Source organism: Entelurus aequoreus, linkage group LG23, assembly GCF_033978785.1.
Source record: "Entelurus aequoreus isolate RoL-2023_Sb linkage group LG23, RoL_Eaeq_v1.1, whole genome shotgun sequence".
NCBI lineage: Eukaryota > Metazoa > Chordata > Actinopteri > Syngnathiformes > Syngnathidae > Entelurus > Entelurus aequoreus.
The window spans coordinates 40,492,782-40,505,281 of NC_084753.1; the positions used below are offsets into that span (position 1 = coordinate 40,492,782).

Sequence of the window (12,500 nt, forward strand, 5' to 3'; positions counted from 1 at the left end):
ACAGTCTGTTTCCACCAGTCTGTGTTGTAGATGAAGAGATGGTGTCATCAAGCAAACATTTCCCCAACATCCACACATGTTTTGGTGTTGTTTGCCACCCGTTTAGGCGACTCAAGCAGCCGTTTTATCTATTGTTCTGACATTGCTTCAAGCAACCTTAGAACCACCACATTCCACATGATCCAGTCCTCCTGTCCAAACTTGGGGGCCACATTAGGCAAAAAAAAAATTGTCCGGGGGGCCAAATGACGACTGCGTGTAAAGTAACATATACATATAAATATATACAGTATGTGTACATATAACAGTGTTTCCCACACATTCATTTATTTGTGGCGGCCCGCCACGAAAGAATTACGTTCGCCACAAATAAAATAAATAAATAAAATAATCTTTTTTTTTTTTGTCCTGTCCAGCTTGTCAGGCAAATCATATAGTTGCCTTATTTGTATTTGACCACTACTGTTTTCTGTTTATTTGTTACTGACTGTGGCAGGACACCTCTGCCTCTGTTTCACTTTATGTTGCTGGTAAATAATATGGTTGTAGTAGTAGGGTAAAGTTAAATTATTTAGTATGCACTAATTAAAGGGGCAGAGCTTTAAGAGACATTTTAGCTTTTATATTTTATAAGATATATTTTTTGTAAGAACCACAATAAATAAATATATTTCAGTGAATAACTTATTGTTCAAATTTGTATATAAATATGTACATAAAGTGTTGTAATTATATTGTAAAATGGATGGATGGATGGACGTTTAAAAAAAAACTGTTATTATTAATTAGTAAGTGTACATTTTTTGAGTCTTTTTAGAGAAAATCATATCATTGTAGTACATTCTGCAAATCACTCGATGATGTCATGGTGACCACGCCCATAGCCACGCCCCCACCGCCGCAGATATCTTGGCCGTTTATGGGAAACACTGTATAATATTAATATAATGGATATATAATTATTATAATTGTATATTAAAGTATGTCACTACTACTATGTTCACTTCCATGACGACCTCCTTAAAGTTTTGTAATCAATGGGAAATATCAAGCAGCCAAACATGGATACGTTTGGAGAGTGTTTAGCATTTTTCCCATCATGCATTGTCGTGGCTTTAAATGGGTGCAAGTTTGAATTATGTATAGTGATTGGACATGTTTTATAATACCCACAAAGTTCAGTGAGCAGGTCGTGTTAAGTGTGACCATGTGTGTTGACCTTTTGTGTTGGTTGAATTTATTTTTTTTGCCCCATGACTAGGGAAGGTTGTTTGGATTGGGTCATATAATCAGATGCGTCCGGGAATCCAAAGTCTTTGGGTTCCGGGGGGAGTATTGTTGCAAAGCTGAAACTTAAAGGAATTGACGGAAAGGCACCACCAGGAGTGGAGCCTGCGGCTTAAATTGACTCAACACGGGGTACCTTACCTGGCCCGGACACGGAAAGGATTGACAGATTGATGGTGTTCACATCAATGTACAATTCATGTTCATTGACCTGTTTTACTAAGTTTCCGCAAAATGGCGATAAAATCGCAACAATCCGATTATCAGTTGTCTAAAATAATTCGGAAACACCCCACGCACCAGAGTCCTTATTAAACTGGTGACTGGTTTGGACATCCCTGGTCTAATGGGTCTCTTCTGTCCCAGCAATTGGCAGCAATGGAGGGCCTGGTGACTCGCTCAGGTGGCACAGAGAGACCTTTTGTACTGTCCCGCGCATTCTTCGCCGGGTCCCAGAGACTAGGTACAGTAGGTTGTCTAAAGACTTCTATTCCAGTCCACGGTGGAACCAAGAAGTAAAGCGCTTGGCTTGTAGGAGCGGTGTGGAGCGGCGATAACCTCGCCACCTGGGGTTACCTGAAGATCTCAATCCCCATGTGTCTGTCCACATGTGTCGCAGGGCTCTCCTTTTGTGGAGGTGAGGCTTACCAATACGTCCCAATGACTAAATCCCTCCAAACTTTATTACAGAATTGGCTTCTCTGTCTTTCAGCCGACGTCGGCGGGTTTATCCCTGAACCGGATTTGGAGTTGCTGATCCGGTGGTACCAGACTGCCAGCCTGCAGCCGTTTTTCCGAGGTCACTCATCGATGAACACAAGACGCAGGGAGCCCTGGTTGTTTGAGGAGACTGCGACCAACGCCATACGACGTGTTATTGAAGACAGGTGCTGTATCCAAAGGACAGGTGGCGCTAGATCGCCATCATGATGAGTGTGATGGAGGCGCTTGGATCACATTCACTCCGCTGAACCATGCAGTCTTTGTTCTCAGGTACCGTTTGCTGCCTTATTGGTACACGCTCTTCTACCGGGCACATATCGATGGCCTTCCTGTGCTCAGGTCAGTTCTGCCGCTAGTCACTGACAGTGACATCAAGTTACGAGTATTGAGGTACCAACTGGCGGTCCCGGGCCAGCTGGGAAACATAATTGCCCCAAACGTGTCCTAGGTCTTCTACGTGGCCTCCTACCGGTAGGACGTGCCCTTAACATCTCCTCAGGGAGACATTCAGGTGGCATCCTGACCAGATGCCCGAACCACCTCATCTGGCTCCTCTCCATGTGGAGGAGCAGCGGCTTTACTTTGAGCTCCTCCCGAATGACAGATCTTCTCACCCTATCTCTAAGGGAGAGCCCCGCCACTCCCGCTTGTCCCCGTGATCTTTACCTTTCAGATCTTCTCACCCTATCTCTAAGGGAGAGCCCCGCCACTCCCGCTTGTCCCCGTGATCTTTACCTTTCAGATCTTCTCACCCTATCTCTAAGGGAGAGTCCCGCCACTCCCGCTTGTCCCCGTGATCTTTACCTTTCAGATCTTCTCACCCTATCTCTAAGGGAGAGCCCCGCCACTCCCGCTTGTCCCCGTGATCTTTACCTTTCAGATCTTCTCACCCTATCTCTAAGGGAGAGCCCCGCCACTCCCGCTTGTACCCGTGATCTTTACCTTTCAGATCTTCTCACCCTATCTCTAAGGGAGAGCCCCGCCACTCCCGCTTGTCCCCGTGATCTTTACCTTTCAGATCTTCTCACCCTATCTCTAAGGGAGAGCCCCGCCACTCCCGCTTGTACCCGTGATCTTTACCTTTCAGATCTTCTCACCCTATCTCTAAGGGAGAGCCCCGCCACTCCCGCTTGTACCCGTGATCTTTACCTTTCAGATCTTCTCACCCTATCTCTAAGGGAGAGCCCCGCCACTCCCGCTTGTACCCGTGATCTTTACCTTTCAGATCTTCTCACCCTATCTCTAAGGGAGAGCCCCGCCACTCCCGCTTGTACCCGTGATCTTTACCTTTCAGATCTTCTCACCCTATCTCTAAGGGAGAGCCCCGCCACTCCCGCTTGTCCCCGTGATCTTTACCTTTCAGATCTTCTCACCCTATCTCTAAGGGAGAGCCCCGCCACTCCCGCTTGTCCCCGTGATCTTTACCTTTCAGATCTTCTCACCCTATCTCTAAGGGAGAGCCCCGCTACTCCCGCTTGTCCCCGTGATCTTTACCTTTCAGATCTTCTCACCCTATCTCTAAGGGAGAGCCCCGCCACTCCCGCTTGTCCCAGTGATCTTTACCTTTCGGTCATAACCCAAAGCTCATGACCATAGGTGAGGATGGGAACGTAGATCGACCGGTAAATTGAGAGTTTTGCCTACCGGCTCAGCTCCTTCTTCACCACGACGGATCAATGCAGGGTCCGCATCACTGCAGACGCCGCACCGATCCGCCTGTCGATCTCACGATTCACTCTTCCCTCACTCGTGAACCCGACCCCGAGGTACTTGAACTTTTCCACTTGGGGCAAGAGCTCCTAAGCTAAATATGGTAAAAATTGTACATATTACATATTGTTATGAAGGTGTCTGTTACTACATTATATATATACTTGCAGTGTGTATATTGTACATATTACATATTGTTATGGAGGTGTCTGTTACTACATTATATATATACTTGCAGTGTGTATATTGTACATATTACATATTGTTATGAAGGTGTCTGTTACTACATTATATATATACTTGCAGTGTGTATATTGTACATATTGTTATGAAGGTGTCTGTTTCTACATTATATATATACTTGCAGTGTGTATATTGTACATATTGTTATGAAGGTGTCTGTTTCTACATTATATATATACTTGCAGTGTGTATATTGTACATATTACATATTGTTATGAAGGTGTCTGTTACTACATTATATATATACTTGCAGTGTGTATATTGTACATATTGTTATGAAGGTGTCTGTTTCTACATTATATATATACTTGCAGTGTGTATGTTGTACATATTACATATTGTTATGAAGGTGTCTGTTACTACATTATATATATAATTGCAGTGTGTATATTGTACATATTACATATTGTTATGAAGGTGTCTGTTACTACATTATATATATACTTGCAGTGTGTATATTGTACATATTACATATTGTTATGAAGGTGTCTGTTTCTACATTATATATATACTTGCAGTGTGTATATTGTACATATTACATATTGTTATGAAGGTGTCTGTTACTACATTATAGATATACTTGCAGTGTGTATATTGTACATATTACATATTGTTATGAAGGTGTCTGTTACTACATTATATATAAACTTGCAGTGTGTATATAAAACATATTACATATTGTTATGAAGGTGTCTGTTACTACATTATATATATACTTGCAGTGTGTATATTGTACATATTACATATTGTTATGAAGGTGTCTGTTACTACATTATAGATATACTTGCAGTGTGTATATTGTACATATTACATATTGTTATGAAGGTGTCTGTTACATTATATATAAACTTGCAGTGTGTATATAAAACATATTACATATTGTTATGAAGGTGTCTGTTACTACATTATATATATACTTGCAGTGTGTATATTGTACATATTACATATTGTTATGAAGGTGTCTGTTACTACATTATATATATACTTGCAGTGTGTATATTGTACATATTACATATTGTTATGAAGGTGTCTATTACTACATTACATATATACTTGCAGTGTGTATATTGTACATATTACATATTGTTATGAAGGTGTCTTACTACATAATATATATACTTGCAGTGTGTATATTGTACATATTACATATTGTTATGAAGGTGTCTGTTACTACATTATATATATACTTGCAGTGTGTATATTGTACATATTACATATTGTTATGAAGGTGTCTGTTACTACATTATATATATACTTGCAGTGTGTATATTGTACATATTACATATTGTTATGAAGGTGTCTGTTACTACATTATATATATACTTGCAGTGTGTATATTGTACATATTACATATTGTTATGAAGGTGTCTGTTACTACATTATATATATACTTGCAGTGTGTATATTGTACATATTGTTATGAAGGTGTCTGTTACTACATTATATATATACTTGCAGTGTGTATATTGTACATATTACATATTGTTATGAAGGTGTCTGTTACTACATTATATATAAACTTGCAGTGTGTATATAAAACATATTACATATTGTTATGAAGGTGTCTGTTACTCCATTATATATATACTTGCAGTGTGTATAATGTACATATTACATATTGTTATGAATGTGTCTGTTACTACATTATATATATACTTGCAGTGTGTATATTGTACATATTACATATTGTTATGAAGGTGTCTTATTACATAATATATATACTTGCAGTGTGTATATTGTACATATTACATATTGTTATGAAGGTGTCTGTTACTACATTATATATATACTTGCAGTGCGTATATTGTACATATTACATATTGTTATGAAGGTGTCTTACTACATTATATATATACTTGCAGTGTGTATATTGTACATATTACATATTGTTATGAAGGTGTCTGTTACTACATTATACATATACTTGCAGTGTGTATATTGTACATATTACATATTGTTATGAAGGTGTCTGTTACTACATTATATATATACTTGCAGTGTGTATATTGTACATATTACATATTGTTATGAAGGTGTCTATTACTACATTATATATATACTTGCAGTGTGTATATTGTACATATTACATATTGTTATGAAGGTGTCTGTTACTACATTATATATATACTTGCAGTGTGTATATTGTACATATTACATATTGTTATGAAGGTGTCTGTTACTACATTATATATATACTTGCAGTGTGTATATTGTACATATTACATATTGTTATGAAGGTGTCTGTTACTACATTATATATATACTTGCAGTGTGTATATTGTACATATTGTTATGAAGGTGGCTGTTACTACATTATATATATACTTGCAGTGTGTATATTGTACATATTACATATTGTTATGAAGTTGTCTGTTACTACATTATATATATACTTGCAGTGTGTATATTGTACATATTACATATTGTTATGAAGGTGTCTGTTACTACATTATATATATACTTGCAGTGTGTATATTGTACATATTGTTATGAAGGTGTCTGTTACTACATTTTTTATATACTTGCAGTGTGTATATAAAACATATTACATATTGTTATGAAGGTGTCTGTTACTACATTATATATATACTTGCAGTGTGTATATTGTACATATTACATATTGTTATGAAGGTGTCTCTTACTACATTATATATATACTTGCAGTGTGTATATTGTACATATTACATATTGTTATGAAGGTGTCTGTTACTACATTATATATATATTTGCAGTGTGTATATTGTACATATTACATATTGTTATGAAGGTGTCTGTTACTACATTATATATATACTTGCAGTGTGTATATTGTACATATTACATATTGTTATGAAGGTGTCTCTTACTACATTATATATATACTTGCAGTGTGTATATTGTACATATTACATATTGTTATGAAGGTGTCTGTTACTACATAATATATATACTTGCAGTGTGAATATTGTACATATTACATATTGTTATGAAGGTGTCTGTTACTACATTATATATATATACTTGCAGTGTGTATATTGTACATATTACATATTGTTATGCAGGTGTCTGTTACTACATTATATATATATATATACTTGCAGTGTGTATATTGTACATATTACATATTGTTATGAAGGTGTCTGTTACTACATTATATATATACTTGCAGTGTGTATATTGTACATATTACATATTGTTATGAAGGTGTCTGTTACTACATTATACATATACTTGCAGTGTGTATATTGTACATATTACATATTGTTATGAAGGTGTCTTACTACATAATATATATACTTGCAGTGTGTATATAAAACATATTACATATTGTTATGAAGGTGTCTGTTACTACATTATATATATACTTGCAGTGTGTATATTGTACATATTACATATTGTTATGAAGGTGTCTGTTACTACATTATATATATACTTGCAGTGTGTATATTGTACATATTACATATTGTTATGAAGGTGTCTATTACTACATTATATATATACTTGCAGTGTGTATATTGTACTTATTACATATTGTTATGAAGGTGTCTTACTACATAATATATATACTTGCAGTGTGTATATTGTACATATTACATATTGTTATGAAGGTGTCTGTTACTACATTATATATATACTTGCAGTGTGTATATTGTACATATTACATATTGTTATGAAGGTGTCTGTTACTACATTATATATATACTTGCAGTGTGTATATTGTACATATTACATATTGTTATGAAGGTGTCTGTTACTACATTATATATATACTTGCAGTGTGTATATAAAACATATTACATATTGTTATGAAGGTTTCTGTTACTACATTATATATATACTTGCAGTGTGTATATTGTACATATTACATATTGTTATGAAGGTGTCTGTTACTACATTATATATATACTTGCAGTGTGTATATTGTACACAATACATATTGTTATGAAGGTGTCTGTTACTACATTATATATATACTTGTAGTGTGTATATTGTACATATTACATATTGTTATGAAGGTGTCTGTTACTACATTATATATATTACTACATTACTTGCAGTGTATATATTGTATTGTCCATATTGTTATGGAAGTGTCTGTTTCAACATTATATATATACTTGTAGTGTGTATATTGTACATATTACATGTTGTTATGAAGGTGTCTATTACTACATTATATATATACTTGTAGTGTGTATATTGTACATATTACATGTTGTTATGAAGGTGTCTATTACTACATTATATATATACTTGCAGTGTGTATATTGTACATATTACATATTGTTATGAAGGTGTCTGTTACTACATTATATATATACTTGCAGTGTGTATATTGTACATATTACATATTGTTATGAAGGTGTCTGTTGCTACATTATATATATACTTGCAGTGTGTACATTGTACATATTGTTATGAAGGTGTCTGTTTCTACATTATATATATACTTGCAGTGCGTATATAAAACGTTGATGGAGGGTTTTGATTAGCATTAGCAATTTTACATGCCGATTTCAACACCTCCAAACTCGGCCATCACAACTACAACTCCAAGCAAACAGCTGGTGTGTAATAAGTACAACACTTACAGTAGCGACTCGCACCTTCCACTTAATAACCAAGACTACTTCCTGAATCCTGACTACGGCAAGTCACCTAGGACAAAACAAGATATAACAACTGGACAGCTCAGTGTCAAATGCTAAATAAAAAACATCAAACTAGCACTGTGAATAGTTTGGTTGAAATGTGCAAGGTCGCCATCCCGAGTGACATCAACGTAAAAAACTGAACCCAAGTGACATCTTTGCAGACCTTTATGGCTGGAGTTCCCGAAGGAGCCTAGCATCTTCAGCGTGGACCACCAGTACATGCTTGGTGACCAACACACTTTCATTTTAGCCCACTAGTACTACTAGAGTACAAAGTACTTTTTCTGAACGTGTTGACTTACTCACAGGGGATGCACTGATGGCGTGTCCCGTCACGGAAGCCGCCGTTAGGGAGATTCCAGTCATCCTTCCCGGGGCAGAGCAGGTAAATATTCAAGACTCAATATTGATTTTTTTTTTTTCTCGCTCGTTAAGACAAATTCCTTTGTGTGTTTTTGTTTATTTTTAGGTTTGGTATGACGTTGAATCTGCAGAAGCACTGCAAGGAGGCAAGACAATAAGTGTTCCAGTAACTTTGGACACTGTAAGTCTTTTATACGGATATTCTTACAAGTGTCACCTCAGACCTAAGTATTCATTAAGTACCACCATAATGACAACATTAAAATACAGTAGTGTAGTAGACCTAAGTATTCATTAAGTACCACCATAATGACAACATTAAAATACAGTAGTGTAGTAGACCTAAGTATTCATTAAGTACCACCATAATGACAACATTAAAATACAGTAGTGTAGTAGACCTAAGTATTCATTAAGTACCACCATAATGACAACATTAAAATACAGTAGTGTAGTAGACCTAAGTATTCATTAAGTACCACCATAATGACAACATTAAAATACAGTAGCGTAGTAGACCTAAGTATTCATTAAGTACCACTATAATGATCAAGGTTAAAATACAGTAGCGTAGTGGACCTAAGTATGCATTAAGTACCACCATAAGGACCAACATTAGATTAATAATACATTTTTACAGTTTGTCCCTCATAATTTTGACAAAATAATAGGTGTGTAAATGACACAATATGTTACTGCATACGTCAGCAGACTAATTAGGAGTTTTTGTGTTTGTTTACTTACGACTAAAAGACAAGTTGTCTAGTATGTTCACTATTTTATTTAAGGACTAAATTGCAATAAGAAACATATGTTTAATGTACCATAAGATTTTTTGTTAAAGTAAAGCCAAAACTGCCATTTGCTGTGGTCCCCTTTATTTAGAAAAGTATCGAAATACACTTTGGTACCGGTACCAAAATATTGGTATCGGCACAACCCTACTATCATTATACCGCATTGACTCAAGATAAGATGCAAAGAGTCAACACTGCCGACTAGCGGCCAGAATAAAGAACTGCGTGGGGAAGAAGTTCAATAAAAGCACATTTACAGTATTACACATACCTGAAAATTAAGTAAAAAAACCACATAAAGTCCTTCTCTGTGACTCCTTGTAGCGCTCTGCTGCCTACACATGAAAGAAAGAAAAACAATACGTTTTACCAACAGGAAGTAGTGGTCACGTGACAGGAAAGAAAGAAAACATACGTTTTACCAACAGGAAGTAGTGGTCACGTGACATGAAAGAAAGAAAACATACGTTTTACCAACAGGAAGTAGTGGTCACGTGACATGAAAGAAAGAAAACATACGTTTTACCAGCAGGAAGTAGTGGTCACGTGACATGAAAAAAAGAAAACAATAATTTTAACCCATAGGACTGTTTGTAAATGTTGCAATTTACAAATAAAGGTTTATAAAATAAAATAAATAAATAAATAAATAAAAGGACGTGGTTGTCACGTGACATGAAAGAGGACCGCTTCAAACAAATCGCGCCAAAACTGTCACTCAAACTAACAGAACGCTTGTAGCGCTCAAAAAGCGGTTAGAATAACACAAAAACACTTGATATCTTAAGGGTACATAAAAAGCAAACAATATACGGCACGAATTACAAAAATAAACCGTGCGTTTTTCGTTAGAATACGACACACATCACGACACCAATTTGGACACAACTCACCCCGGCGTCCCAAGCAGGAAGTGAGGCGGAAGGGGAGGAGCTACGGGGAGGAGCTACGGAAGCCTGACGGCGTGCCATGGCAGGAAGGAGTCAAAATAAAATAACAGTCAATCACATACAATGAAGAACTCATTTGCGATAAAATTCACACAAACACAATACGTCAATAACAAAATAAAAACATTCCGACATATTAATAAAGTGCATTTTTAACTGCGTTACACATGCTTTTGATGTTTGATGAACTGCAGTAATAGTGGTGTACTGTTCCAATGTGGTCCTCAGTTCCAATTGTCTCTACCCACCCTGTGATGACATGACAACATATGACCCCAACATAGCCAAAGAACAATCAAAACACAACTGTGGAGTTACAAGAAATTATTTGAATTCCCAGTTTTTTGTGTTTTTTGTTTACAAACCCCGTTCCCATATGAGTTGGGAAATTGTGTTAGATGTAAATATAAACGGAATACAATGATTTGCAAAAACCCATATTCAGTTGAATATGCTCCAAAGACAACATATTTGATGTTCAAACTGATAAACATTTTTTTTTGTGTGCAAATAATCATTAACTTTAGAATTTGATGGCAGCAACATGTGACAAAGAAGTTGGGAAAGGTGGCAATAAATACTGATAAAGTTGAGGAATGCTCATCAAACACTTATTTGGAACATCCCACAGGTGAGCAGGCTAATTGGGAACAGGTGGGTGCCATGATTGGGTATAAAAGTAGATTCCATGAAATGCTCAGTCATTCACAAACAAGGATGGGGCGAGGGTCACCACTTTGTCAACAAATGCGTGAGCAAATTGTTGAACAGTTTAAGAAAAACCTTTCTCAAGCAGCTATTGCAAGGAATTTAGGGATTTCACCATCTACGCTCCGTAATATCATCAAAGGGTTCAGAGAATGTGGAGAAATCACTGCACGTAAGCAGCTAAGCCCGTGACCTTCCATCCCTCAGGCTGTACTGCATCAACAAGCGACATCAGTGTGTAAAGGATATCACCACATGGGCTCAGGAACACTTCAGAAACCCACTGTCAGTAACTACAGTTGGTCGCTACATCTGTGAGTGCAAGTTAAAACTCTCCTATGCAAGGCGAAAACCGTTTATCAACAACACCCGGAAACGTCGTCGGCTTCGCTGGGCCCGAGCTCATCTAAGATGGACTGATACAAAGTGGAAAAGTGTTCTGTGGTCTGAAAAATTAAAATGACGTTTATGAGTTTGAACATGAAATATGTTGTCTTTGTAGCATATTCAACTGAATATGGGTTGAAAAGGATTTGCAAATCATTGTATTCCGTTTATATTTACATCTAACACAATTTCCCAACTCATATGGAAACGGGGTTTGTACTTGTAAGGCATTTCTGAGACTGGATGGCAGAACTGGATTGTTCAGGTTGTCTTAGACTAGTTTGGTCTGAGCAGGTTGAGAGTTCATGCATCAAAGACTAGATAGGACATCTGACTTTTAGGGCACGTTAGCGTAGCTTGAACTGTAGCATGATGGGGACTTGAGGGACACTCAGAGTGGAACCCCCACGTGTGACGGTGCGATTAAGAGCGGACCGTATTTCCTTCACCAGATTCCGGTGTACCAGCGAGGAGGCTCGGTGGTCTGCAGAGCGGCCGCTGTCGGGACTTGTACCGCCGACCTCCAGGAAATGCCCCTGTCCATTACGGTGGCTCTGGACTCTGAGGTGAGCAGGGCTTCAAGAACATACAGCGGGACCTCCATTTACAAACTTAATTGGTTCTTCAACATGGTTCGCTAGAGTGAAGCAGAGTTTCCCGTAAGAAACGATGTGAACATGAATAATTGGTTCCGGCCT

The 12,500-nt window shown here is 37.1% G+C and overlaps 1 protein-coding gene across 1 annotated transcript in view; it reads left to right on the plus strand.

Annotated features, from left to right (window-relative positions):
- Window positions 1-12,500, plus strand: part of LOC133640881 (neutral alpha-glucosidase C-like) — a 63,720-nt gene that overhangs the window by 47,927 nt on the left and 3,293 nt on the right. The window contains exons 15-22 of the mRNA XM_062034563.1: window positions 1,654-1,750; window positions 1,823-1,924; window positions 2,000-2,174; window positions 2,281-2,349; window positions 8,759-8,823; window positions 8,906-8,982; window positions 9,067-9,141; window positions 12,255-12,368. Of these exons, the coding sequence (XP_061890547.1) occupies window positions 1,654-1,750; window positions 1,823-1,924; window positions 2,000-2,174; window positions 2,281-2,349; window positions 8,759-8,823; window positions 8,906-8,982; window positions 9,067-9,141; window positions 12,255-12,368 (774 nt within the window). The remainder of the gene's footprint in view (window positions 1-1,653; window positions 1,751-1,822; window positions 1,925-1,999; window positions 2,175-2,280; window positions 2,350-8,758; window positions 8,824-8,905; window positions 8,983-9,066; window positions 9,142-12,254; window positions 12,369-12,500) is intronic.